The 25,071-nt window shown below is 56.5% G+C and overlaps 3 protein-coding genes across 7 annotated transcripts in view; 2 read left to right on the forward strand and 1 right to left on the reverse strand.

Moving 5' to 3' along the window:
- The first annotated feature begins 1,428 nt into the window (after positions 1 to 1,428).
- Positions 1,429 to 12,526, forward strand: FNDC4 (fibronectin type III domain containing 4). 3 transcript variants are annotated; one of them, XM_071417245.1, is made up of 6 exons: positions 1,429 to 1,689; positions 7,278 to 7,393; positions 7,886 to 8,090; positions 8,925 to 9,014; positions 10,238 to 10,371; positions 11,315 to 12,526. In XM_071417245.1, the coding sequence occupies exons 1-6, from the start codon at positions 1,617 to 1,619 to the stop codon at positions 11,348 to 11,350; spliced, it is 654 nt and encodes a 217-aa protein (XP_071273346.1). In that variant the 5' UTR covers positions 1,429 to 1,616; the 3' UTR covers positions 11,351 to 12,526. The 3 variants fall into 3 exon arrangements, with proteins under 3 accessions (XP_071273346.1, XP_071273347.1, XP_071273345.1); XM_071417246.1 differs by having other exon boundaries at positions 1,430 to 1,689; positions 7,282 to 7,393; XM_071417244.1 differs by having other exon boundaries at positions 1,470 to 1,689; positions 11,318 to 12,526.
- A 1,709-nt stretch (positions 12,527 to 14,235) lies between these two features.
- LOC139584889 (numb-like protein) lies at positions 14,236 to 21,603 on the reverse strand. Its single transcript, XM_071417238.1, has 8 exons — positions 21,375 to 21,603; positions 19,617 to 19,759; positions 19,009 to 19,121; positions 18,041 to 18,155; positions 17,645 to 17,717; positions 17,174 to 17,286; positions 16,203 to 16,255; positions 14,236 to 15,094 (listed from the first exon to the last, which is right to left on the reverse strand). The coding sequence occupies exons 1-8, from the start codon at positions 21,457 to 21,459 to the stop codon at positions 14,662 to 14,664; spliced, it is 1,128 nt and encodes a 375-aa protein (XP_071273339.1). The 5' UTR covers positions 21,460 to 21,603; the 3' UTR covers positions 14,236 to 14,661.
- Position 21,604: 1 nt separating this feature from the next.
- Positions 21,605 to 25,071, forward strand: part of IFT172 (intraflagellar transport 172) — a 39,648-nt gene continuing 36,181 nt past the window's right edge. For 2 of the 3 annotated variants that reach the window (XM_071417211.1, XM_071417213.1), the window contains exons 1-4: positions 21,605 to 21,763; positions 22,231 to 22,374; positions 22,460 to 22,572; positions 23,057 to 23,096. In XM_071417211.1, the coding sequence (XP_071273312.1) occupies positions 21,725 to 21,763; positions 22,231 to 22,374; positions 22,460 to 22,572; positions 23,057 to 23,096 (336 nt within the window). In that variant the 5' untranslated portion in view covers positions 21,605 to 21,724. The remainder of the gene's footprint in view (positions 21,764 to 22,230; positions 22,375 to 22,459; positions 22,573 to 23,056; positions 23,097 to 25,071) is intronic. The other variant, XM_071417212.1, reaches the window with a different exon arrangement.

Genomic DNA, 25,071 nt, shown 5'->3' on the forward strand with positions numbered 1-25,071 from the left:
ACACCACAGCTAGCTCTGCAATAACCAAGTGTTTCTCACAGCAACCAAGTGAGAAGGGACCTTGCAGGGAAGACATAACTGGCAAACTGTTCCTGTAAAACCATGTGCAGTCACAGTTTTACAGTTGCCAGCTCTACCCTTGGCTTTCCTGAAGTTCCTTCCCCACAATGCAGACAGAGGGAGAAGGAGCTTTGAAACAGGGCTCTGCTGGGAAAGCAGGATCAGGCTCACCCTCCTCCTCACCACTGTGGACTGCAGCACCAATGAAGCTCAGCACAGGAAAGAGGCAGTCCTGATCTGCCAAGAATATCTGAAAAGCAGCATTGAACAACCCAGATGGGACCATTTTGATCACCTCACTTGCTATGCAGCTGCAGATAACGTAAATTCTGACAAGCTTCAGTTTTCACTTGGCTGGAACTTGCCTTTTGCACACAGGCACTGCAGATTAAATCCTTCACATGGCAACATCACTGCCCTGATCTTCCACAGGTCTCCCCAAAGCACAGACCAATTATCCTGTAACTAGGAAAGGCCTTTTCAAGTGACCAGGTAAAGACTTTTAGGGGCCCTAGGGCACAGAACAATGGATGTATGTGCCCATGTCTGCACACATGCCCGCACTGATGTACTTCTGTTGTGGGCTGATCTCATCCAGGGCATGGTCTAAGCTGCCATTGGGGTCCAGCTATGCTACACAGCAGGACAATGCAGGCTGCAGCCAAGGACATCAGCTGGACAGAGAGGAGCCCCAGCAGTTCCCAAGTCTGCCCAAAACCACAGCTTGGCTGAGGCACCTTAACAGCCCTTGGAACCATTGATTCCATCTTGGCTTGACTCCTCCTTCCAGTCTGCATTGCTCACAGAAAGTAGTAGGTTACTGCTGCAAGGTAATGGAGGATGATTTGGGTTCATTTCCTTATTTCTCTCCTGCTTCATTAGGCACACCCAGCGCTGCCTTTCCTGGGGATGGGGCAGACCCCATGCCTGTGTCCTCAGGCACACGGAGAGGAGCACCCCGGAGGGTCAGAGCGCCCGCAGGTGCAGAGGAGCTGCGGGAGAGTGCCGGGGCACCAGCCCGACTGTCGGCATCTGCCGGTGACCAGCAGCGGCGACACCGGTGCCGCTCGCTGCCCACGCCAGGACACGCGTGTTGTGTGCCCGCTGTGGAGCCTCCCGTGCCGGGGGTCACCGGCAGCACAGCACGGAAGGAGCTGGCACTGGGGATGCTGGCGGTGCAGCACGGGGAGAGCGGACGCTCGGGGCTGCCGGGGGTGCAGCCTGCGGCGGGGCTGCCGGGGGTTACCGGAGAACGATACCGGGAGCGGCGCCGATGGTTCCGGGGTTCCGCTGATAGGGTGGGGGCGGTACCGGCGGTGTCGGGGTACGGCTGGGGGCTGGGGGCGGTGCCGGCCGCTCCGGGGCACGGCTGGGAGGCGGCGCCGGAGCCGCCGCGGTGCCGGAGCCGCTGCGGTGCCGCTCGGGGGCGGGCCGGGCCCGGCGGCCGTTCCGCCCCCCCCGCGCTGCGGCCGGGGCTCGGCCCCGCTCCGTCCCGCGGTGCAGGGAGCCGGGCCGGTGCCAGGGCCGCGCCCGGCCGGGCCGCAGCCCCCGCCGCCATGGCCCGAGTCTCGGCGATGATCAGCCCGGTGCTGGTGCTCTTCGGCTGCGACCTGTGTTTCGTGCGAGCCAGTAAGTGCGGCCGGGCCGGGAGGGTACCGGGGCTGCGCGTCCCGCCGGGCCGGGACACCCTGCCGGACACCCCGGGGGCTGCGGTCCTCGCCAGACACCCCCGCCGGCTTCGCTGCATTCCCGGCGTGGCCTTTGCCGCCATCCCCGAGGACTCCTCGGGCACCCCCGGGGCGCCGCGGCCTCCGAGTCCCCTCCCCGGGGCACGGCTGCTGCCGCGCTGCCCTTCCCGGGGCTCCCGCCGCGGGTGGAACGGGCGCTCTGCCCCGAGGGAGCTCCTGCCCCGGGCACGGACACTCCGGGCTGCGGCGGGCTGGGGCCGGCCGGGTGACGGGGATCCTGTCCCTTGCTGCCGGTGTTTGCTGAACATCGAGCTCAGCGTACCCGAGGTACCGCTGTCCTTGTCTCCTTTGACTCGCCGGGGTGGCCTCTGTCAGCAGCCGCTTCCTGCTGTCTGTTTGCCCCTCGACAGGTCACTGAGACATCAAAAAGAATTGCGAGTACCGGACGTGTTCTGTTACATTCTGCCGTGTTGCAAAACACGTACTGACGGATTCAGGAAGAGATGAAGTCAGGGGTGTTAAAAAGGGGCCACTTATTTTTAGATGTGCAGTCTGGTGCTTACTCCCTGCTGCAGCAGTAAGTTGGGCAAACATCTGGGTGCCCTTGAGCAGCAGCCCCAAGGGCATGGGCTGGGGGGCAGGGGTGGCCCACTCTCCGGAACACAGCAGGATGGCGAGGGCACCGGTGGAGACGTGCCCCATCCCTCATCCCTCTGCAGCACCACATGTGCCAGCATCCCTCGGGAAGGGTATCTGTCCGGCCCCTTCGCTGACCCATGGAGCTGGGATGCAGGGCATATCTGGTGCCATGTCCAGCTGCCCACCACCCATCCCTCCCACTGCCCACCACCCATCCCTCCCAGTGTCCAGCCACGGGCTGCAGTGCTGCTAGCTCCTGTACACAGCCCAGCTCTTCCCACCCCTTAATCAGGCCCAGAAGGAGCATGCTGCTGTACAGACAGCATAAAACCTGTGCCAGGCCTTAAGTTAGTGACTGTGCTTTCTGTGGGGGTCCTCCTTTTGTAATATGGCTTTAATAAAAAGTGAAGCTGGATCATTTATAAGTGATGTAGAATTATTAGCAGTTAATGCATTGAGATAAACAGTGGCACACTTTTGCCAGAGAGCCCAGCAGCGTCTTGACTATATAGCCAGAATGTGTTGGCTTCAGAGAGCATGCTTTTTGGAGCCCTTGCATTCACAGACCTTTATGGCAACAGCTTTGGCACAGAATGCTCTGATCTCAGCTGCAGAACAGGCTGAACACTATTAGATGCAATGTGGGGATTATACACAAAGCTTTGTCCTTTGGAGGTCTTGTAACAACTTTGAGGTCTCATCTTGAATTTCATAGAATCCTGGAATGGTGTGGTTTGGAAGGGACTTTAAAGCCCATCTCATCCACCCCCTTGGTATGGGCAATGACATCTTCACTACACTGAGGTGCTCCAAGCCCCATCCAGCCTGGCCTTGAGCACTTTCAGGGATCCAGGGGCAGCCACAGCTTCTCTGGACAACCCATGCTAGGACCTCACCACCCTCACAGGGAACAATTTCTTTCCCATATCCCATCTAACCCTGGCCTCTGTCAGTGAAAAACCATCCCCTTCTTGTCCTGTCACTTTGTTCAAAATCCCTCTCCAGTTCTCTTGGAGCCCCTTTAGGCACTGGAAAGTGCTCCAATATCTTACCAGAGCGTTCTCTTCGGGGTGAAAAACCTCAGTTCTCCCAATCTCTCTCCAGAGCGGAGGTGATTTGGATTAGACATTGCTCTGTGTATCTAGGGTGAACTTCCCACATTTTGACTTCTGAGGCTTCTTGTCTTGTCTCTTCCTGACGGATGTGCAAATCCCATGTGCTCAGAAGTGTATTTTCTGCAGTTCAGTCAGCATCAAACTGATCAAGGCACACTGGTGGTTCTAATGCAGAGCTGTAGCCTGGACACCAGGTCTCCTGTCACACAGGCCCAGGGCTGCTGGCCTGGGTGTGCACCAGGTGTGCTCGGGGTGTGTGGGGTGTGGTGCATTGACAAGCCACGTGCGTGGTGGCTCCGCTATGTCCCTGTGTCCTCTCACCCTTCTGCTGCCAGTGAGTGACAGTCCCTGCACAGGGCCTGTGCAAACTCTGGCTAAATACAGCTGGAGCACTTGTCACACCCGTGTGGACTCAGCAGAATGGCTTGTGGATTGGTGCAGTGCCTTTGTTCTCAAATCATCAAGTGACTCAGTCCCAGGGCAGCAGCCCCAGTCTGAAAACGTCAGCTGGGACAGGCTGAGCACCTCACAGAAGCCTAGAAAATTCTTGAGTAGAGCTGGACAGCTGCTACAAACTCTGTGTCGCAGAGATGTCAGACCCCATCTTTAATTTCCTCACGTACGCTTAGAGGTTGGTAGTCAAACTGTCCCCATCACGCATGTTCAGGACTTTTAAAATTTGTTAGATGTTAAAAAAAACCCCACCTAATTCATTACTATGGATGTATCCTGTGAAGCACAATGTCCTGTTCTTGTCCTGAGGCCAGCTGGCAGGGTCTGGTCATACCCGTGGTATTAAACTCACGAGTTCCATAGAGGGAGGCACGTCCCTCTACTTGTGAGGAATGGTTTTCTGGCTTGTCCTAGCTTCCAAGCCGTGCCCAGGAGTGGTTTGGGCACATACTGGCTGGTGCAGACCAAATCAGATCTTGGACCAATCTCCACCACGGGATTCTTGGGCTGTTCTGACCCCATTGTGTCTGCTAGCACAAACCTAGCTAGCAACCTAACTAGTGGTAACCTGGGACAAGTGTTATGCTTGCAGAGAAGCAGAAATGTGCAGGCCCCCATAGAGCCCCCCTTGGAATGCCTGTGTCTGGGACAGGCCAGGCAGGGGGCAGCTGTTTGCAGGCTGACAGGGTGCTGCCTGAACTCGGCTGTGGGCTGAGCAGCTGCCCTGACCCCAGCCTGACCCCAAAATCCATACAGTGATGGAAAATGGCCCAGTGGGAAAGAACCTGGGGGTGCTGGTTGACAGCAGTTAAACATGATCTGTCCAAGAAAGCCAAGAGCATCCTGGCTTGTGGCAGCAATAGTGTGGCAGCAGGAGCAGGGCAGTGATTTCCCCCCTGTGCTGGACACCGCTGAGGCACCTCAAATCCTGGCCACTCACATCAAGAAAGACATTGAGGGGCTGGAGCGTGTCCAGGGAGGGGAACAGAGCTGGGGAAGGGACTGAAGCACAAGTCTCATGGGTGGCTGAGGGAGCTGGGGGAACTCAAACTGGATAAAAGGAAGCTCAAGGGGGGACCTTCTCATTCTCTGCAACTCCTTGACAGGATGGTGGAGACAGGGGGGAGGATAGGCTGTGCTTCCAGAGAACAGGGACAAGGGGAAATGGCCTCAAGCTGTGCCAGGGCAGGTTCAGGTTGGATATTGGGAACAATTCCTTCACTGAAAGAGTGGTTAAGCCCTGGACAGGCTGCCCAGGACAGTGGTGGATTCATCACCCCTGGAAATGTTCAAGAAATGACTGGACGTGACACTTTGCAATACGGTTTAGTGGGCATGGGGTTATGCAGTCAAAGGTTGGAGTTGATGATCTTGGAGGTCTTTTCCAACCACAGTGATTCTCTAATTTAATCTACAGGAAGCTCAACTCCTGTGTTGACAGAGTACCTACACCCAGGCAATGGACAAGGCTCAGTCTGCAGCTTTGTTCAGCCTGTTCTGCTGTTGGCAGACAAGACTTAGAGATTCCCTCCCTCTCATAGGTTAGTGATGAAGCGGATCCCCATGGGAAAACTCTATACAGACACACTCTTTGTGGGATAAAGAATGTTTGAGTGTATCTTTGAGTCCTTTCCAGTTTTCCAGACTCGTTTTCTGAAGGAGAAAATCAGAACACTGTGGTGTCGTTATCTTTGGCAACCCTCTCTTCTGGTGGTGTGTCAAACTTCAGGAGACACACTCAGTCCCAAGGTCTCTCTTAGAACATGTTTTCTGGGCTGTCCTCTCTGTTTTAATTTCCCCTGGCAGACCACAACCCTTAATTTCTCAGAGTGGGAACCAAGCCTTCCTCTGGTTTGATCCAAAGCTGGGTATACTCAGATGTGAATGAATGCCCTTAAACAGGTGGCCTGCAAAAATTGTCTTTTTGCAGTCACTCTAACTGGGGTTGTTGCTGGTGTCACAGTTGTCCTTTCTCTTGTTCTCAGGTGCCCCCTGGAACTCTTTTTCTATATAAATCACAGCACTGACCCTGTAGCCATAGTGCTATGCAGGCAGTTGTAGAAGGGCACTGACTTGTGTGTGGGGAGTTGGAACACACAGACAGCAGCTTCAGTGTCTTTCATGTGCTCCTGTGTCAAACTTCCAGACAAAACTTGGCTTTGTATGCAGGACTGTGTGGGATCCTGTTGTGCTCTCAGTGCTGTGAAATCTCAAAGTGGCAGTGGTGCAGACCATGGGTCAGTCAGGTCAGCTTGCCATAGAACAGCAATGGTCAAGCATTGCTGCCAGCTTTGCAGCCAATGGCACTGCACTGCTGGTGATGCCTAAGATTATTGGGGTTTTATATTTTTCATGTGTTTGTGGCTATGTAGATTGTTAATGCATGGTTGTAGCTTCTAGTACTTTTCCTATCTTTCTTCCCCACATTTAAGAACAATAAGCTAACCTTATAAATACGTTCCTAAAAATATTGTTTAGTCTTATTCCAAGAAAAGAGACAGCTACAAGGACATTGTCTTTTTCAACCAGAATCTGGACCAGGCATAACAAAAGTGGGGCAAGAGAAACTTCTGGACTCCTTCCAGTGGGGCAGGACCCCAGGAATTACTACCTAACCAACTAACCTTTTAATTAGGCAGTATATGATAAGTATACTAATTGACTAACCTTATAAAAATCATAGCATTACTGTACCACATGCGATTTTCACAACATTGTGTACCTGAAAGCCTTCAAGTAAAGGTTTGCCTATATATGCACTCTTAATGTAGTTGGGAAGATCTATTTTCCAGGCATCACTGGGACAGCCAGCTCTGCCTTTGGCATTGGCTTTATCCCATGCCCTGGAGCAAGGAGTAATTCCGGGCAGAGGAGATGCCTAGATTGAGTGTAGAGTTGTCTATTCCACAGTGCCCCATTTTTCTGTCACAATCAATCTATCATCACTGTGTCTGGGCTGCTTCCTACGCAGTTCTGGGTGGTGTGCCAGGCATTTGTGACTTCCCATCTATGGGACAGCCCCAGAGCTCTGCACCTGCACACTCCTCCTGCACAGAGTGGGCAGCTGCATGCCAGCCCAGGAAGCACCGTGCTGTGCATGTGTTGCTTCTGGCAGGGCTCAGGCTTCCCTGTCTGCTGTGCCACTCATCTCCTGGGGCTGGATTCACCAGGGAAGGTGCTCCCTGTAGCCCTAGCCAACGTGCTGCCATTGGCAGGTGTTGGAGAGGCCCCAGGGTGATGTGCAGGGCTGAGTGCCTGTTCTGAGACATCTTCTTTTGCTTCTTTCTTGTGCCTCACCACGGTCCATGCCTGGCTCACCCAGACAGGCCACCGTCCCCTGTCAACGTGACTGTGACGCAGCTGAAGGCGAACTCTGCCACAGTGTCCTGGGATGTACCAGAAGGAGATGTGGTCATCGGCTATGCCATCCTACAGCAGGTATCCAGCATCTGTCCCAGGGGACTGGGGACACTGGTTACCAGCATGCTCCTATGTCAGTCCTTTTGCCACACTCGGGGGCTCCTCTGGCATCTGCCCGAGGACATCTCTGCTGCTGAGCAGCCCTTGCCAGGGTGCCCCACGTGAGCCATCCATCCTGGTGGAAGGCAGAAGACTGTGGGCTGCATTGGGTATAGTCCCTCCAATAGTTTCCCTGGGATTTCTCTAGGTAAGGATGGTGCTTTGGCCATGACATAACCCTTCTTTGCCTTGCTCCACCTATGCAGCCCTGGGTGATGGTGGCTTCTCCAGGGAGGTGCCTGGCTCTCAGGCCATGCAGGCATGCTGAATAGGCAGTGCTGGCCAGTCTGGCCCACCCGGGTGGGTGGTTGCCTGGGAAGGGAGGAGTGAGGCACAGTCCTGCAGCTGGGGGCCTGTGCCTGGTGCAGCTGGCAGCAGCCTCCCGGGGGTGACAGCTCTTCCTTCTGGCAGAGGCAGGATGGGCAGATGCAGCGCTTCATCCGGGAGGTGAACACCACCAACCGTGCCTGTGTGCTGTGGGACCTGGCAGAGGATGCTGACTACATCATCCAGGTGCAGAGCATTGGCCTGTATGGGGAGAGCCAGGCTAGCAAGCGTGTCCACTTCCGCACCCTGAAGGAGACCGACCGCCTGCCTTCCAACAGCTCCAACCAAGGTGAGTCACCTCCTTCCAGCCTGACCAGGTGCTGCTGCTGGGGCCACACCTGGAGGCCTGTACAGCAGATGGGCAGGGATTCTGCAACCAGTGAGGAAGGTGCTGCACTGAGCAGCAGGCTCCTGGGACACGCAGGGCTGTACAGGCTGCTGTCGTGTCCACTAGGTGTCCATGATAATGTCCCCAAGCCATGGTTTGCAGCCCTCCTATCTCAGGTCTTGGCACCTATTCAGCTAGGCAGACTGGCCAGGACAGCTGCTGGGGCCTGCCCAGCTGCTGCCTGTAGGAAGCCAGTACTGAACAGACACTCAGATCTCCCAGTCTGCAGGCTACCCAAGGACAAATGACAGAGCGCCGTGGTCTCCTTTGCTACTCATGCCTGTGTTGCCTTGGGGTTGCCTAAATGCTGGTCCATGAGAGAGAATCAGGAATCCAAGAGAGATGATGCCCCATAGAGGGCACGGCAGTCTGTCTCCAGCACTAACCATGAGAGGGGTCCTGAGTATGGCAGGACAAGCAGATGGCTTTCCTCAGAACTTCTGTGTTAAACTGACCTGACCTGCCCTGCTTGCTGTGTAGAGAGAGACCTTAGTGCATTGCACAGTCCCTACATGAACCTAAACAAGCCCTTGGAATCCCTGACTGCCTTTGTAGCAAGGATGGTTTATCTGACCCAGGAAGGCCACAGGATGCATGTCTTCTCCCCATACAGGATGTCATCCCACACCCTTCCTTGTTTGGGGGAGGTGGGCTTCTCTGCTTTGGGGTTTCTCAAATCCCACTCCAGTGGGAGGGTATCTGCTGCCAGCCCTGCTTGGGGTCTCTTCTCTGCAGGTGACATCACCATGGAAGGGCTGGACAAAGACCGGCAGCTGCAGACAGGCGAGATTATTATCATTGTGGCTGTGCTGCTGATGTGGGCAGGTGAGTGCCACAAGCAGTGCTCTGGTGGGCTGAGGCAAAGTTACAATCCATGGTTCACAAAGAGGATGTGGCTCAAGAGAGTGCAGAGGCACATTGCTGAAGATCTGGCACCCTTCCTCATCAGTCCCTTGAGAATCTGTAGGTGCTGGAGCCAGTGGGGTAAAAGAAGCAACCACAGGCACTGCTCAGCAGTAATGGCCTGGAGTATGTTAAAGAGCAGGAGACAGAATGGGACCTGGAATTACAGGGTGGGAGCATCCCAGCTGACAGTGACCTTTGAGTTGCTTGGGCCTTAGATGTTGTGACTGAGAACAGTACTGCACTAGCTGGTGGAGGCTGTGCCTCAGTCTGCTAAAGCTGCAGAGTGGGTGGTTTGCTCTGGTATTGCACGAGAGCCAGTGCAGGCAGCGGGCTGCCCTGGGAGCATGGGAGCCTAGGAGGTAAGTCAGCTCCTGACTTGTCACATATAGCTGCTGTGAATGGGAAGTCATTGATCCCCTGCTCCCTCCCCAGTAAATGTGGATTTTGTAGTGGCATCTTGCACAAATTTCTCTTTGCCCTGGCCTTGACACTTTCCTAGGGCACTAGGAAAAAAATGCAAGATGACTGCTGGTAGTTTACACCTGGCCCAGGTTGATGTGTCAGGATACCAGCTGGAAGGAGTCAGGCCCGGTCTGTATGTGCCTGTGTGTTACCACGCACACACTGGGGGTTGAGGGAGTGCAGCATGGTCACCCCTGGGGGCATTGCTCCAGACTCCTGTGCCCAGGTTCCCAGCTGTGGGACATGTTGCATGGGATGCATGCTGTGAAAGCATTACAGAGGGACTGACTGCACAGCCAATGTGCATAGACAAGGGCTGGCTTTTGTGAGGGTCACAAGCACCAGCTCATAACTTTAGTGCCTTGCTGGAGGCACTCCAAAACCCACACAGCTGCCCACTGACCTCACTGTCCCTGTTTGAGTGCCTCAGCATCTGCCTTTGGTGAGTGCTGAGCACCTCATGTGTGGCCCAATGGCTGTAGCCACATCTGTGCCCAAGGAAGCTGGCCTGGCCACACATGCAGAGGTACCTGGGGTGGTGCAGGCTGATGCAGGTGAGGGTGTGGGTTTGCAGCACCCCAAGGAGCCCTGGGCACAACTGCCCTGCAGCTGGGATGCTGTGGGGAGGGCAGACAGGCAGGCACTGCGAGGGATCCTTCATGCAGTGTGTCTTTGGGCAGCGGTGATCGCCCTGTTCTGCAGACAGTATGATATCATCAAGGATAATGACTCCAACAACAACAAGGAGAAGACAAAGCCCTCCTCAGAGCACAGCACGCCAGAGCGGCCGAGCGGAGGGCTGCTGCGGAGCAAGGTGAGTGCGGAGGGCTGGCAGCAGGGGTGGCATGTGGCTGCCTGTCTGCTGGGGCTTTGCAGCCTGCACAGAATCTGGCTCTCTCCAGGAATGGAAACACCCCGGCTTGTGCTCTCACCCCAAAGACTGAGGACTTTTAGGGTTCAGTGAGCCCTGGTCTCTGGGGCAGTGTGTGTACCCCATGGGTGACTGCAGGAGAAACATTGGAAGAGACAACAAGGTGTAACAGCTGGGATGGCTCTTGCACTGCAGGGTGGTACCTGACCTCTGACTGTAACAGAGCCTTCATCACACCCCTCCAAGGCTGCACCTCTCCTGCACACATGGACAAATGGACATGCTAGGCAGCTGTTCTCATGGTTCCTGCACTGGTCTGTCCCTGCTCCCTTTCTGCCTGCACTGCAGCTGGCTCTGAGTCATCACCACACAAGTCATTGCAGAGCCCCTTCCTCATCCTGATGAAGTGCTGTGCCAGGCTGTGGATAGGGAGGGAGCAGTACTTTTGTCTGGCTGTTCCCTCAGCACCTGACATTTCTCCCTTTGTTACCTGCCAAAGACAGTGATTTTTAGCCCCAATGCTCTAATGGGACCATATGTTAGGGTTTTGCTTGTGCTTCATCTGGTGCCTCTGTCAAGGGTGGGAACTCCCCTCCCTGTGTTGACTGACTGCCCCACTGATTCCACATCTTGGTTTCCAGCAGATGTCAGGAGAAGAAACTTCCTGTTTGGACTTCAAATCCCCAGTTCCCCTCCTCCAGATTTTTCAGCTAGCTGATTACCCTTTGCTAGGAGATCCCTCCTCTTGGATCCCTACTCCAAACTGACCCTGCTCTGCTGAGGTCTGCTGGTCTTGATGCCTGCTGCAGGTTGAGGGGCTCTGACATCGGGTGTGATCCCAGGGGTGCAGCAAAGCAGGTTCTTAAAGCAGATTTTTCTCTCATAGAAGAAATCTCCCTCGGTCAATATCATTGAGGTGTAAGTGCAACACCAGCTCTGCCGTCTGGGATCTCGGGTGTCCTGCCAGAGCCACAGCAGGCCTTGGAAGAAGAGGCAGCACCAGGCACGCCGCCTGGAACTTAGCATGCGACGATCCACGTACCAGAACTCCCGCTTTCCTGAGGGCACCTGTCTGCGGATGTGCACGGAGCCGGCTCCCAGCCATGCATGCAGAGCGTGGACGTGTCCGTCCCACCCGGCCCTCCTCCCCTCCGGGGGAAGCATGACCTTGAGGATGGGTGGGAGGGAGCCAGGGGGAGCCGATGGGCTGAGGCACGGGCATGAGGGGAGCCCAGTCCCTGTGCACCGCCTTGGCCAAGGCCCGGGCTGCAGCTGAGGCGCTGGATGCCTGCCCGGCAGAGGGGCAGACCTTGCTCTCAGCTGCCCGTTTGGCCTTGGGGTTGCCGCAGAGAGCAGGAGCTGCTCCCCTCAGGGCCCCGGGGCTGCAGGAGCAGGGCGGTGCAGGCACTGCCCCGGCACTGCCGGGAGAGCTGTGGCCTGTAGGAGGGTTTGTCTGTGGGGCCAGGCCCAGCCAGCATTGGGGATGAGTGGATTGCTGCTGGAGAACAGGGCTCCACTGTACCCTGTCATGGCTGTGCAGGGCCTTCCAATTCTCTGTCTACTGCAGAGGACAAAGACACGAAGGACGATGAGGGGCTGGTGCTGTCACAGTGCCTGGCAGCCCGCAGGGAGTGCTGGGCTGGGGGAGCGGGCACTGTCAGGGCATGGCTGTGGCTGCGCTGTGTCCCCACAAGGGCTCGGTGCTGGCACATTCAGGCTGCTTGAGGGGAGCTGCCAAGAACTTTCTGAGCAGCATGGTGCCTGTGCTGCCTGGAGGAGACAAAGTGGTGAGGCCTGCAAGGTCTCAGTTGGAGGGAATGGGGTGAAACACGGAGGCTACCTGCTGCCCTGGCTGCTGCTCTCCCTCCATGCTCTGCTCTGCAGCCTGCCATAGACAGGCTCTGCAGCCCTGGACTCAAGCATCACAGGATCCAGTGTCTTCCAGGAATAAATCTCCCAGTAAAAGCACTTTCAAGACTTTTCCTTCCAGGTGCTGCTCAGCTCCTGCTGCAGGACGAGGCGGGGAAGGGACAGGATAAGCAACTCCTGTGGCAGGGTCTTTTCAATAAAAGCATCCTGGCTCAAAGGCAGCATCAGAGCTTCAGGTCTCTGTGTGTGTCCATGCATGCATGCATGTACAAGTTCTTGAATGCGCGTGTCCTAGCCCATAGGAGATCTGCTCCTGCATGCTGTGCAAGAGCTGGAGGTCCTCCATGGTCACCTCGCACCCCCCTGGCCATCGAGGGAGAGCTGCTGCTGCTGCTGCTGCTGCTGCTGCAGGCTGGGCCCTGTGGTGCTGCTGGAGAAGCTGCAGGCTGTCCCACTGAGGGTGACATCGTGGCTGCTTCCCTGCAGAGAGCAGACACATCCCAGCAGCAGGCCCGAGAAGGGGGACGGGGTCTGACCCCCACAGGCTGCTGGCCGGAGGGGCCAGGGCTGCTCCCTGCTTGGGTACCTGAGCACCAACAGCACCATGGCAGTGGGATGCAGCTGCTACTGCACTGTGACCTGGGCTGCAGGGAGCATGGCCACAGCTCCGGTGACATGAACACCTTGTTTTGCCTGCTAGCTTTTTTTAAGGAGGTACATTAGAAAAACTAGGGCTGTCAGGGAAATACAAGAGTTTTAACAATGTTCTAGTGCCCTGGAAAATGTTTAAAAGTTCTGTCTTGGAAAGTCATGGCAGACATGCCTGCTATCATGAGATTTTTTAGCCAGGCCAGAGGCACACACAAAGAATCACAAAGGGTCAGACTGTGTAGCAGAGGTGAGGAACTAGAGCAGGCACAAAAAACCGGTCAAAATGCAGAGGTTTTGACCAAATAAAAAAAGGAACACAAGTCTGACATTAAAAGTAAAATCAGGGTGTGTTGTTGAGGAAAAGGCTCTTTCCCTCTAAAAAACCCAAAAACCAAAAAACAAACAAACAAAAAACCAACAAAAAACCCCCAAACCAAACCAAACCCCAACTCACCACTTCTCAGACAATGGCTGTGCAGGAGGGCAGGGAAGTGCAGAAAGGAGTGCTGGAAGCTGAGGGCCTGACAATGACCTGCTCACCCTAACAAGTTACATGTTGCTCTGTACTCCCAAGTGAGGGAGAAAAGCCATGAAACCACATTCAATATGCAAAACCTCAACTGAAAAAACCATGCACGGTTCCCGAGTGATCCATGGCACCCCAGGCCTCCCCAGTGCCTATGGCACTTTCTGGGAGCCTGGCCCTGCCACCCCAGCTGCAGCCAGCCCTCAGTGCCCAGCTGGGCTGAGCTCTCAGTGCCACCAGCCTGAGAAGGGCAGCTGTGCAGAGATGTGACAGGAACACAGCAGTGAGGGGCTTGGCCAGAACACAGTTGCAAGCTGTCACTTGCCAAAGAAACCAGACGTGCTGCAGCCTCCCCTGTGCCATCTGGGAAGGAAACCAAGTGCATGGCTTGCCTCTGTAGAGCACAGCTGGGGTGCAGCAGGGCAGAGACACTTCAGAGCAGCTGGCACACAAGGGCTTGTGCCTGCCTTGAGCTCAGTGTGGTCAGCATCAACTCCTGTCAGTGCAGGTGACATTCACAGGTGCTCAAGACACCAGTGCAGCACAGCCTGAACCTGCTCTTCCCAAGTCACAAAGGCACCCTGGGCCCTGGCAGCCCTCAGTGCAAGGAGGAACTGCTCCCTCATGGCTTGCAGCCAAGGAAGATGTGGGAGTTCCAGGCTCCATGAGCTTGGGGCACAGCAACCCTCACCACAGGCAGTGCAGGAGACACAGTGCCCTGCATGCTTATGCATGGTGCCTATCCAGCACTCAAACCCAAATGACAATAGTAAAAAACTCAGTTTATTTCTCTCTAAAGGCAGAGCTTTCCTTTAAAAACCAGGTCATTTCACTTGTGAGAGGGTGTGGGGCTGAACTGCAGGGGAAAGGCCTTCATCACGCACTGCTCCAGGCCAAGAGCTGTTGCTCCCTGAGGGTGGACACTGCCTGCATCAGGCAGGCTCAGGGCATGCAGGATGGCCTGCACGGCCTGGCAGTGAGCAGAGCGAGGAGCACGGGTTCCCTGCCCCAGCTGCATCAGGCAGGCTCAGGGCATGCAGGATGGCTTGCATGGCCTGGCAGTGAGCAGAGCAAGGAGCACGGGTTCCCTGCCCCAGCTGCATCAGGCAGGCTCAGGGCATGCAGGATGGCCTGCACGGCCTGGCAGTGAGTAGAGCGAGGAGCACGGGTTCCCTGCCCCAGCTGCATCAGGCAGGCTCAGGGCATGCAGGATGGCTTGCATGGCCTGGCAGTGAGCAGAGCAAGGAGCACGGGTCCCCGCCCCAGCTGGGAGCAGCTGCAGCTCGAGGCGGTTCATGCAGGTGGCGCAGGACAAGGAGCAGGTGCTGCAGCCTCCATGGCAGCAGTGCCAGCAGCCCCCGTGCCAGCAGGGCAGTGCCAGGGCGACGGCAGGCACTGGCTGGCCCAGGTGCAGGCACAGGGTGAATCCTGAGTGGCTGGTCCGTCGTTGCAGAGATTTGGCTTAGCCCAGGGCAGCACTTGGGCCAGCAGTCCTGGTTCCGGTGCTGGGGGAGTCTGCAGCCCCTCCCAGCCCCGTCCAGCTGTCCGGGGGTGGCCCCAGGTGGCAGCACAGCAGCTGTGCTGTAGGAGAGCTTGATGGGGGCACAAGAGGTATTAATCCTGAAAAGGGAGAGAAAGGAAGACATGGACCATAAGGTGTACAGCTGGGAATGCAGCACAGCCTGCAAAGGGAAGCAGATGTTCCCAGGTGAGCATCAGCCCCACCTTGCCTTACAGAGGACATGCTGGGGGACAAGCCAATGCAGCACTGAAGAAACTTACCTGCTGGGTTGTGGAGTCCCCTCCCCAGCTCCTCCATGCTGCTTTGGAAGAGAACACAGCATCCATCATACCCTAAGCATGGCCTCCTGAGAGACACGGCATGCTCATGGCCCTGGCATGGCAGGAATGGCACAGCAGCAGCAGGCACTGGGGGTGCAGAAGGCCCTAAGCCCCCTTGCTACCAAACTCTCCTCCCAGGCCACTTGTCCTGAGATTGCAAAGCCATATCTCCTTCCCATCAGGAGCTCCATGTCCAAAGGGCTGGTGTTTCATTGGGCTACACATAGACCTCCAGCCTGTGCACACACTGGTTCAAGCCAAGCTCAGACATGCCAGACCTAGCTGGGTGCTCACTGCCATGTGCATGGAGAACAGCCATGATGGAATGAGCCTCACAGGCCCAACACCCCCACGTCTGCAGACCTGCAGGTTAATCCTCTGCTGCTGGACTGTTCCATCAGCTCCTCCCCAGCACAGCACACACCCCATCAAGCTCAGCCCACAGCCCCAGGCCATGCAGAAGTCAGCATGACCCGGCCTCCATCCTGGTCCAATCCCCAGGGAAATCAGTGAGAGAAGAGGGACAGCTGAGTCCCATGTGAGAGACATGTCTGGACAGGCTGGCCTCAGCAAAGACTGGCAGAAACAGAGTAAGAAACATCTCTGGGTGCATCCTAGGGGTCAGCATCTGTACCCCAAATCTCTGCTGCAAAAGCTGGACTGCATGGTCTGTTCCTCCAGCACTCAACCCTCTGTTCACTCGAGCTCTCAGCAGATAGAAGCAGAGAAATACCAGGAAGCTTCTCCCTTGGTTCCATGCAGCTCTCCTCCATGATCCCACCATGCCCACAGCCCGAGCAGCTCCCCTTGCACAGGGTACGGAGAAGGAGACAAGACAGGCTTCATCAGAGAGATCCCTGAATACAAGCAGCAGCTCACCACCTACCCAGACAAGGTTTCACTGACATTATCATCTTCCTCCTCCTCCTCCTCCTCCTCCTGGCAAGCAAACAAACAAAAACCCACCATGACATCTCATTGCATGGGCAGGTCTCTGCCAGGAGCGAGGCTGGGCCCCTGCACAAGACAGTCACTACCCAGGCACAGTACAAAGGTTTCCCACAAGCAATGAGGGGAAGACTGGAGTGCTGGGTTGCCAGAACCCTCTGGGCTTGGGCACTCAAGGACAGACACGCCATAGTTCATCCCACATGCCCTCCAGGTGCAAAGCCCCAAACACAAGCTGTGAGCATGGACCATGCTGACAGAGCTGCTGATACAGTGCATCTCTGCCCAGGGACAGTGGTGGGTGGGCACACCCTGCAGCTGGAGGGGCAGGCAGAGACCACCAGGAGCAGGCTGTGCACAGGTACAACCCCAAGCACTGCCAGGCTAGACTCACACTGGAAGCATGAGGCCAAGGACCAAGCATCCAGAAGTTCCCAGACAGGGATGTAGTGAGACCAGTATGACAATGTTCTGAGTGCTGTGGCCATGCAGGAGGTGCAGGGCAGATGGGCTGGGCTGAGCCTTAAGCTCAGGCTGGCAGGATGATGATCCAAGGGTCCTCTCCTTCAGAGGCAGCTCTCATCCCAGCCATGAAACCAAGTGTGCAGCCCAGGTCCCAGGTCCCTGGTCCCTGTGTGACAGGGCCAGCAGAGCAGGGCTGAGGCTGCAGCAGTGCTGGGCCTGACAGCAGAGCTCCTGGAGCACAGACACCAACCAAGGAACTGCACCTGCTGTGTGAGCCACACAGCACAGTGCACCTCCTCACATCAGGCTGCCACGTGCGACGGGGGCTGTGCAGGTATCAGCAGGGCTCTGGGAGGGCAGGAGCAGGGAGCTGCAGAGGGGTCACTCTGTCCCTGCCCTAATCCAGACAGCCCTCAGCACGGGCCTGGCTTGCACATACTGTACCCCAAAGTGGTGTGTGAAGGGAGCTCTCCCTGCAGGGGCTGGCTCACGGGCTCTGCCGGCCTCACTGCTCTCCAAGACACATGAAGGGTGAAGGGGCTGATCCTGCCTAGAGCCTGGCACGGGGCAAAAGCAGCAGAGTTAGTGCCTGCAACCTGCAGAAAACCCAGCTGGGAATGTACAGGCAAGACTGAGGGTGAGGAACAGGGAATCCCTGCTGTGCTGGCAGGAGGGTGCAAACAAAGGTGAGGGGTCACTGCTCAGGCCAGGTACCAGCAGCCCTGAGCTGGGCTACAGCTCAGGCAATGCACAGCAGTTCAGCATAGAGAGCAGCTACAGCTCCCACCCCAGCTGAAGATGGAGTGGCAGAGAACACAGCCATAGGGACAACATTCTCCCTGCCTGGTGTGTTTCACCAGAGAGACACTGATTCCAGAGCTATGCAGTGAGATACATCTGAGAAATTCCTCCTACCTGCATGTGTTGCTTCCCAGAGATCCAGTGCCATCTGAAAGGCCTGGGCCACAGTCAGAGTCACAGCCTGGGCCTGTGTACATGAAAGAGAGGGAATGCCTGCTTCCACCTGGGCCCTCAATGCAGGATAACATTCAGATGGAAGGCCAGAGCTCAGCTCTGTGTCTGTCTGCCCCTGGGGGCCAGCCACCCCCAGGAGCAGACCCTCAGGAGCTGGGGCAGGAAAGCCCCCTTTCTCACTCCCTGCCTGTGCAGCACATGAGCACACCTGATCCCTGGCTCCAAACCCAGCTGAGGCTCGCACAGGTAACGGCCTTTTCTTGCTGAAGGGGAAGAAAGCAGGACCTTGCTCCCACCCATACCTCATGGAGCCAAGAGCAGAAGGTAAGTGCTTACAATCTTCTTCTTGGGTGAGAGGAAGGCATGGCACTCCAGTGCCCCGCTCTCCTGGCTCTGAGCAACATAAGCAAAGACTTTGTTCTGCAGCTTGTCTGTTGTGCAGTAGGAGATCCTGTGGGCAGAGAGGAGTTGTCAGGACAATCCAGGATGCTGGCATGGCACTTCTGCTGCACTCCCAGGACATCAGCAAGCACTGCTGACAACCTGAGGCTTTCACTGGCCCAAGCTGACCAGGCAGCCCAAACCCCCAGCAAGGGCCAGAGGCTGCCTGGTACCTGCAGCAGGTAAGAGATCACTGCATCCACAGGCACTCCCTCCTGTGCCATCCCAGAGTGCCCTGTAGTTTTCTGATGGCCAGCTCAACCCAGTGAGTGAATTCAAGCCCTGGGACAAGAGGAGCACAGAAGGGTGGGCAATTGCCTCCAAGGACACAGCTGGAGGCCAGACAGAGAAATGTCCTGTCTCTGCTTCCCATTTAGCCACCAGACTGCACACTTACTGCCCCTCACACCCAACCCACAGACACCCAAACCAGCCAAAGGACAAGTGGCAGCAGGAGAAATCAACATCAGTTCTCACAGCAACTGCCTTTAGCCTTTCTAATAAGCTGCAGCCAGAAGGATGGTCCCATGGCAGTGGAGGCAGACACGCAGTCCTGTCCTAACTGTGGGGCTTTCCAATCACAAGCCTCAAAATCCTGCTGAATGCCAGAATAGAGAGGCAGGGCACAGGGAGATGATGGATGGGCTGATGAACTCAAGACCACCCAGGACCCTGCCTACACTCAGCCTCAGGCAGTGCTGGGAGCACAGCAGAGAGAGGGCACAGGCCTCAGGGAGCCAAGGAAAGACCTAAGCTTGAAGGTACTGCTGACAGAAGGCCCAGCCCTCCCTGGCTGCTCAAATTCCCATCAGTCTTCAGCTGGCTGCTGGGGAACACCCAGCCCATACCTGTGACATGCCCACCTGTAGATGGAGATGTTCTTCACCATCTCCTTTGTGTCTGCATCCTGCAGTGAGATGCCCCTTGGAGACACTGTCAGAATCACCTTCTGAAACTTGCGAGCTCCAACCCGTGCCTGGCAGTGAAAAAACACCAGCAATCTCTGCAAACCTGGCAAGGGTCTTCACCTCACCCACTTGCTGGAAGGAGCCCCACAGACTCTGTACAGTATCACTCACTTGGATACTTGCCACAAAGGCTCCTGCTGTAGGATGGGACAGCAGAGCCTGGCAATCAGGCATGCCCTGCACAGAACACTCCTCAAATCTGTTCACTCTACTGCCACACACACAGGGAGGGACAGACCCCTCTTCTCCCAGTACTTCACCCTTCTCTCCGTGCTGTGGCAGGCACAGCTCTGCTTACAGCTAGGTTCAGGTGTAGGAGCAGGTGGCTGGGGCTGTGCTGCAGGAAGACAGCTTCCCCACAGCACACAGGCAGACACCAGTGGCCTCCTGCAAGCCACCCTCCTCTTGGGAAGGGCACAGTCCCTCACTGGAGCGCTGGGACGCAGACACTTCCCTGTGCAGGATGGGCTCTGACCCCACACACCAGGGCCCCAGGGTCTCACCGTGGCCACGATCCTGCGGATGGCAGCAGCAGCCATGTCTTCTCCTTTTGGTTTTTCTACCAGCGTCATGCCCAGATACTTGAGGGTGAAGCACATCCCCTCAAGCAGCGGCTCCTGCATGTCAGCCCAGCTCTCAGGAAGCTCTGCAAAGACAAAAGCCCTTAGAAGCCATGTGCCAGCAGCCCCACAGCTAGTCCTGCCACAGCCACCCCACCCATGGCTCCCAGCAGCAGTGTTGCTTCCTGCCCTCAGCAGGACACTCTCCTGGCTCTGTGACACTCTCATAAGAGGAACAGAAGGAGTGGGCAGTTCACCCTTGAAGCTTTAGTTCTCTAGCCCTGGAAGTCCAGGCTCTGTCAGCACTGACAGACAGCTCCTGCTTATCTGCACAGGGCTGAGGATGCTGCAGCCCTCATTGCTGTCTGCAAAAACCTTGTGTTCCTGGGTCTCACCTGTTTCATTACAAACAAAATGTTCTCTGTAGTGCATTCATCTCGGCCATCTGAGTTATGGCACACCTGAAGAGCAGCAGCATTCACTGCCATGCTCAGATCAAAATCCCCAGATTGGCCCAGTGTAAGCAAAGCCAAACCCCTTGGCATCTCATCTGCAGCAGCAGGGTGCCAGGGCAGGGGCAGCTTAGTCAGCACTTGTGGTCCCAGCTGGGATGACTGAGGACCAACTGCACCACAGATGCTTTGTTAAGAAAGAGATGGGAACTGCCAAAGTATGTACTGTTCACGCTAAGCTAATACTTTTCAGGGTTATTTTCACCTCTTCCCTGGGATTTGCTCCCTGAGAATTACTGGCACACTTGCAGAAGGGTTCAACTCATAACTGGAATAATCTGAACCCACAGGGAAATCAGGAGACCTTATTTGCACAGCATACTCTTCCACAAGTGACAACTATCAGGGAGGCTGCCTGGCGCCATGCAGGCACCAGTGACCTCCACCCTGTGCAGTAGAACCCTGTGCCACTCCAAACTCTGAGGACAATCCATGTATACTAGGGCTGCCAGGGCAAGTGCTGGCACTCCAGCAAAGCCTTGGGCAGCTGACTGAGAACAGCCAAACACAGCCCTCCTGTGCCACAGGGTACCTGCAGCAGGGTCATGGGGTCATGGAATCATGGAACGGTTTGCGTGGGAAAGGACCTTAAAGCTTGTCCAGTTTCACTCCCACAGGCAGGACACCTTCCACTAGACCAGCTTGCTCCAAGTCCCGTCCAACCTAGCCTTGAACGCTTCCAGGGATGTGTCGTGGGTCGGTCTCGGATCCTGCCAGGCCGCAGACAGCGGGGGGGGGGGGGGGCTGGCCTGGGACGCTGGCAGAGAGCCAGGCGTGGCAGCCCGAGGAGGTCCCCGGTGCAGTCCAGCGTGTTCCAGCCCTGGCACGGCCGCCCAGGCCCGTCAGCCCCTGGCGCAGGCGACCTCGATTCACAAGTGGGGCAGGAGGCGACAGCCCGGGGAGCGGGGCAGGGAGAGCTCGGCGAGGAGCGGCAGTGCTGCGGTGCCCCGGCCGGCAGCGCTCCGGCCCCTGCGGCCCGACCCGACCCCCCCGCTCCCCTAACCCAACTAACCCGACTAACCCGACTAACCCGACCACCCCTACGGCCCCTCTGCCCGCCCAGGTCCTCCAGGCCCCTCGGACTGCCCTGCAGCAGGCAGGGGCCGTATTCCGAGCCCGACTGCGCCGAGCTGCGGGCTCTCTGCCCGGAGCGATGCCCGGCCCCGGCCCCGCACCCGTCCGCACTCACTGCGCCGTCGGCGGAGACCCAGACCGTGCCGGGCGAGGCGCGGGCTCCGCAGCACGGCGCGCCCCGCCGCCCGCAGCGCCTCCATGGCGGAGCCGGGATCGAGCCGAGCCGATCCCTGCCGGTGCGCGGGGGGTCGGTCCCGCGGGCTCGAGCCGAGCCTGGCCGATCCCTGCCGGTGCGCGGGGGGTCGGTCCCGCGGGCTCGACGCGCTCGCGTCAGCGCGGCGGAGGCGGCGGGGTTGCCACGGCAGCGGGGGCGGAGCGAGGCGGGCTCCGCAGCGGCGGCGGCGGCCGAGCGGGCCCGTGGGACCCTGTGGGACCGGCCCGGGCCCGGGCCCGGCGGAGGGCGCGATGCAGCTGCGGCACGTGCGGACCCTGCTGGCCCCGCAGGTCGGACCGGGCCGGCCGAGCCGGGCTGGGCTGGGGGGGATCGGGCCGCGGGGGAGCGGGCCGGGCCAGGCCGGGTCGGGGAGAGCGGCCCTGACCGCTCTGGGGCGCGTAGCGGCGACGCTGAGGCTGTAGTGTGGCTGCTGAGCCGTGTGTGCCCGCTGAGCCGTGTGTGCCCGCTGGGGCTGTTGTGTGCCCGCTAAGCCGTGTGTGCCCGCTGAGCCGTGTGTGCCCGCTGAGCGGTGTGTGCCCAGCCGCTGAGCCGTGTGTGCCCGCTGAGCCATGTGTGCCCGCTGGGGCTGTTGTGTGCCCGCTAAGCCGTGTGTGCCCGCTAGGGCTCGATGTGTGCCCGCTGAGCCGTGTGTGCCCGCTGGGGCTGTTGTGTGCCCGCTAAGCCGTGTGTGCCCGCTGGGGCTGTTGTGTGCCCGCTGAGCCGTGTGTGCCCGCTGGGGCTCGTTGTGTGCCCGCAGGACGGGACGGCGCGGGTGACCTGCATGGCCTGGTCGGCCAGCAGCGCCCGCTTCGCCGTGTGCACCGCAGAGCGTGTGGTGCTGCTCTACGACGAGCAGGGCGAGCGGCGCGACAAGTTCTCCACCAAGCCGGCGGACGCCAAGGTGAGCGGGGCCGGGCAGCGCTGGGCATGGGCCGGGCAGCGCTGGGGCAGCCGCCTCCCCACGGTCACACCGAGCATCTCCGCAGTACGGCAGGAAGAGCTACGTAGTCAAAGGCATGGCCTTCTCCCCGGACTCCACTAAACTGGCCATCGGGCAGACAGACAACGTTGTCTACGTGTACAGGATCGGCGAGGAGTGGTGAGTATGCAGTGAGGTCCAGCATGCTCCATTCTGCCTTAGCCTGATCCTCACCCTGGCACACGCTGCAGTGCCCATCACCCGGCCCGCAGGGAGCCACACACGTGTCCGTGGGGAGCAGCAGGTGAGGTTTCCTCGGCAGGGCCCTTACAGAGCCCGGGCTGTGCATGCAGCTAGCTGGAACCTGTGTTGCCATCATGTGTCACAGCTGTGCAGCGGTGGCACACATCTGCCCCACTGCAGCCTCATTTGCTGGCAGGAGTTGTGCTAACGGTACTCAGAAAGGCAGTTCACCAGGAATTTGGAAGCTCAGACTCTAGGGGTCTTCTTGGTTTTTTGCCCAAAGTTATGATAGACTAGCAGCACACAAGATTTCAATGGACTGGCATTGTTTGGCAATATCAAACCAGACGGCGTATAAACGGTAGGGTGATCAGAATGTGTAGGGTTGCTGATAGTAATTTTTGTTTCTATTTTTCTGCAGGGGTGACAAGAAGGTTATATGCAACAAGTTCATCCAAACGGTGAGACCCAGACTTCTGTTTGACTTCATTTTCTCCAGTATATGTTGGAAAAGACAATGAGAGGTCTCTCTGCTCATACTCACAGGTGTATTTGGCCAAATTGTACTTGACCTTTAAAGATCCTAAGAGAATCTCTAAATTCTGAGGCATGTATTGCTCATCAAGCTCCAGAAGTGTCCTAATGCCTGGGTACAACTGAGTAAATTGTTGAACGATCAATGCAGTCAGTTACAAAACTTTGGGGACTACTTTATGCATCAGTGGACAGACTGTTTTAAGGGAGTTGAAAGGGAAAGATATGCCACACTCAGAGCCCAACTATTTTTCACAGGTTTGCAGCTCTAAACTCCAAGATGCCTTATTAAACAAAATGTAAAGTGTGCAGGATTCAAACTGTGCAGTTTCCACATGCTCAATTGCCTCAGGTTTATGATTTCCGTCAGGTTTGCTCCTTGGCCACCTCTGTGTTCTGCTGCTCTGGCTTGGCCTGCCTGTGTCACAAAGCAGTCTGCCCAGTAGGTGTTTGCCAAGGCTTGCCTTGGAAAAGGCAAAGGTGTTATGAATTCCTTGCACAGAAAGCCATCAGAGTAAGAAAATACAATGCACTGACTACTTCTACCTTCAGAGGCAAAAGTCCAGCAGCTGCCCCAGGCTTTCCAGGCAAGTGCCACATGGTCTCTGTGTCACCAAGAAAGTTCTCTGCAGGGTAGGAGGAATCATCCTTCATGTCCAAATCCCCAGAAGACATAGAGCTGCTCCTGACAGAGTTGCTGGAGTCTGTGCCAGGCTTTCTCAAGCTGTCTCTCAGGTGAAGGGTAGCCTCAGCCTCTGGGTTGGGTCATGGCCTGCCACTGTGGCTGCTCTGACTGCTGCAGGGAGCGTGGGGAATTCTGTGGCTCTGTGACAGGAAAGCTGCTGCTCAGCCTCTGTTTTGTATGCAGTTGAGCTGCTGCACTGAGTGGTCATGAGAATAGAGTGTCATGAGGAAAAGAGAGCAACAGGGGCTTGGTGTCCATTTGTCCCTTTGCTGAGCAGGGTGGCTATCCCCGGTGTGGGCACATTTAGCCTCCCTGCAGAGCTCTTTCCTTGTGTGCTGTTTGCTGCCTGCCCCTCCAGCTGCCAGCCCAGTGGGGGCCTGCTCGCCTCTTACAAGCTCAGATGCTGTGCATGGCACATGTACAGGATTTTGTATTTTTAATATAGAAATTCAGTATTTTTTTCTCCTTTCTCATTTCCCCATGCCTTTTCATAATTTGTAACACATTAAATCCTTTCTTTTTTTCTGATTCTGTATGTCTGGGGTTTTACCACTGTGTCTGGCTTTCTCCTGTAACTAAATACTGTTATTTACAAATTTTTGAAATGTTCAGTCAATATGAGAGGTCATTTATTGAGCCCTTTCCCTCTCCTGCCACTGGGCCCTCTCCCGCTCACAGTGATCCCAGTGTGTGCTCACACTGGCAAGCCAAGCCTCCTGCTGAGAGCCAGGAGGACAAACAATGAGCACATCACCAATGTGTGAGGCTTGTTCCCAAGCATTTGTTGTGTTAGAGTGGAAAATAAGTCTGACAGATAGTGGGGGAAACACACAAAGTCCTGGGAAACAGGGGTAATGAAAATGGGTCTTGGTCATTGGTTGGGCATTTAAATTATGAACAGTTTGGTTACCTTGAGACGTTTTGTTGTCTGATTGTAGCTGTGTTTGCTGATATGAATGATCAGAGCAGGGATGGAAGATGAGATAAATAAATGAGGAATGAATAAATGCTGATATGTATCTTAAGCAGTCCCACATGCTCAAAATGGGACAGAGAGCCAGAGAGGCTGGTGCTGGTGGCTAACACCTGCCAAACACCAGCCCTTCTTACTGACTGAAGTTCTGCAGGGTAGATGTGAAGGGCTTTCCTAAACTTTCTTGGCCCTCTCTTACAGCTGGGTTTTGTGGTCAGCTTTATTCATTCTGACTCCACCTCAG

This window comes from Agelaius tricolor, unplaced genomic scaffold (genome assembly GCF_023055355.1).
Source record: "Agelaius tricolor isolate 1412-34295 unplaced genomic scaffold, bAgeTri1.0.p SCAF_68, whole genome shotgun sequence".
NCBI classification, from domain to species: Eukaryota; Metazoa; Chordata; class Aves; order Passeriformes; family Icteridae; genus Agelaius; species Agelaius tricolor.

Bases quoted from the DNA above. Each gene is read 5' to 3' on its own strand.
- FNDC4 (XM_071417245.1), top strand. From the start codon at position 1,617: ATGGCCCGAGTCTCGGCGATGATCAGCCCGGTGCTGGTGCTCTTCGGC. The intron at 9,015-10,237 runs GTGAGTGCCACA...GTCTTTGGGCAG, and splicing joins TGTGCTGCTGATGTGGGCAG to CGGTGATCGCCCTGTTCTGC. The intron at 10,372-11,314 runs GTGAGTGCGGAG...TTTCTCTCATAG, and splicing joins GAGGGCTGCTGCGGAGCAAG to AAGAAATCTCCCTCGGTCAA.
- LOC139584889 (XM_071417238.1), bottom strand. From the start codon at position 21,459: ATGGAGGCGCTGCGGGCGGCGGGGCGCGCCGTGCTGCGGAGCCCGCGC. The intron at 19,122-19,616 runs GTGAGACCCTGG...TTTCACTGCCAG, and splicing joins TCCGCAGGATCGTGGCCACG to GCACGGGTTGGAGCTCGCAA. The intron at 16,256-17,173 runs GTACAGTATGTG...TTTGCTTGCCAG, and splicing joins CCTTCACACACCACTTTGGG to GAGGAGGAGGAGGAGGAGGA.